Here is a 1,476-nt window from a genome sequence, read left to right on the forward strand (position 1 = left end):
TCCTCGAGAGCCTGACGAAGCTGATCTTCGGTATATTGAGGCATTATATATAGAAGAAGACATGTGCAAAAGATGAGCCCATTTGGACGCGAATTGAAAATGTTGTGATAAAAGGAGGTTGGGGGTGGGCATTGGGTTGTGGTGGATTTTCGCGTTTTTGTGGGTGCCAGAAACAGGGGGGTGCCAGGAAGTGGGTATGTTGACTTACCTCCTGCACGAAGTCCTAGCTGTATCGGCCATCCATCTCCATCATCTCTACCCCAGCAGCTCGATCAACTACCAACGCGTGGCATGGGGCCACCAAGCCAAAGCTTTTAGCCAGTTCCGCGATGCGTTGTCCCCGGAAGTAGCCGCACACCAAGTGCACGCCCTTTTCGCCTGCTCGGCTCTGATGTCCAACTACTATTTCGCCTCCTTCGAAGACCCCTCTTCACTCTTATTCAATAGCGACCCTTCCGGACCTCCCGAGTGGATCTTCCCCGTCCGCGGCTGCGCAACACTCGTCCGCCAGCTGAGAGGTCCCTTGGAAGCCAGCACATCATGGACAACTCTGCAGTCGTCTTTGGACACCTGGGCTGACAGCCCTCCATCTCCAGAGAGACCTGAGTGGGAGCCAGAAATTGAGTCAATAGAGGCAAAACTTTCAGCTCTGTCGCGCAGAACAGACCCCAGACCTCTGTACGAGGAGGACTTCCAGCTGTTGAGAAAATGCTTCAAAATAGCTGGGAAAGCCGGCGATGCCTCGTGCAAGGTTTCAGCGATGATGTTCGGCGGCGCGGTATCCGAGGAGTTCTTGAAAGACATGACTGAACGCAAGCGTCCTGAGACTCTAGTCATGATGGCTTTCTGGTGTGTACTGATAAGCCGCGTGGATCAAAGGCACTGGCTGAGAAGCGAGTCGGTACCAGAGGCTATTCTTGGTGTGATCGAGAGGCATCTACCGCCGGAGTATTTGGAGCTGATACGCTGGCCTGCGCAACAGATTAGGCCTACACACGGCGATGTACCTATGCAATAGATCAGCCAAAACGTTTCACAGCAACAACGGTGTTCTGGTACTTGGATTGGCCGTGGAAACAATCTCTTATCAGCCCATGCCTGGTATTGAGAGATAAGCTCAATACTACGATCGTCATGTGTAGTAAACCCCTTTAAACCAATTCTTGTTACTTCAATCTCATCAGTCTGTCTTTGAGAGGTCTTCTCGACGATAGAAGCGAACCATCAAAGCAGGCTTCTTCCACATCAAAAACAGGCGCGCCTGTCCCATCAAGTCCACCTCTTTGCTAACCAACTCCCAGTCATACAAGAAGACCATTTTGGCCACTATAATCTTCATCTCTAGATACGGCAAACTGGACCCCAAACATGCTCTTGGCCCTAGGGTTAGGGTTAGGGTTAGGGTTAGGGTTAGGGTTAGGGTTAGGGTTAGGGTTAGGGTTAGGGTTAGGGTTAGGGTTAGGGTTAGGGTTAGGG

General features: G+C 51.4%; 1 protein-coding gene across 1 annotated transcript; it reads left to right on the forward strand.

Annotated features, from left to right (window-relative positions):
* Positions 1-196: 196 nt before the first annotated feature.
* On the forward strand, positions 197-1,018 carry CTAM01_17311 (uncharacterized protein; the record flags this gene model as incomplete). The annotated part of the gene is made up of 1 exon (XM_060533296.1): positions 197-1,018. The coding sequence occupies one exon, from the start codon at positions 197-199 to the stop codon at positions 1,016-1,018; it is 822 nt and encodes a 273-aa protein (XP_060372126.1).
* Positions 1,019-1,476: the final 458 nt, after the last annotated feature.

The sequence above is a fragment of the Colletotrichum tamarilloi genome (assembly GCF_030869305.1).
Source record: "Colletotrichum tamarilloi strain Tom-12 chromosome Unknown Scaffold_490.1, whole genome shotgun sequence".
Taxonomy (NCBI): domain Eukaryota; kingdom Fungi; phylum Ascomycota; class Sordariomycetes; order Glomerellales; family Glomerellaceae; genus Colletotrichum; species Colletotrichum tamarilloi.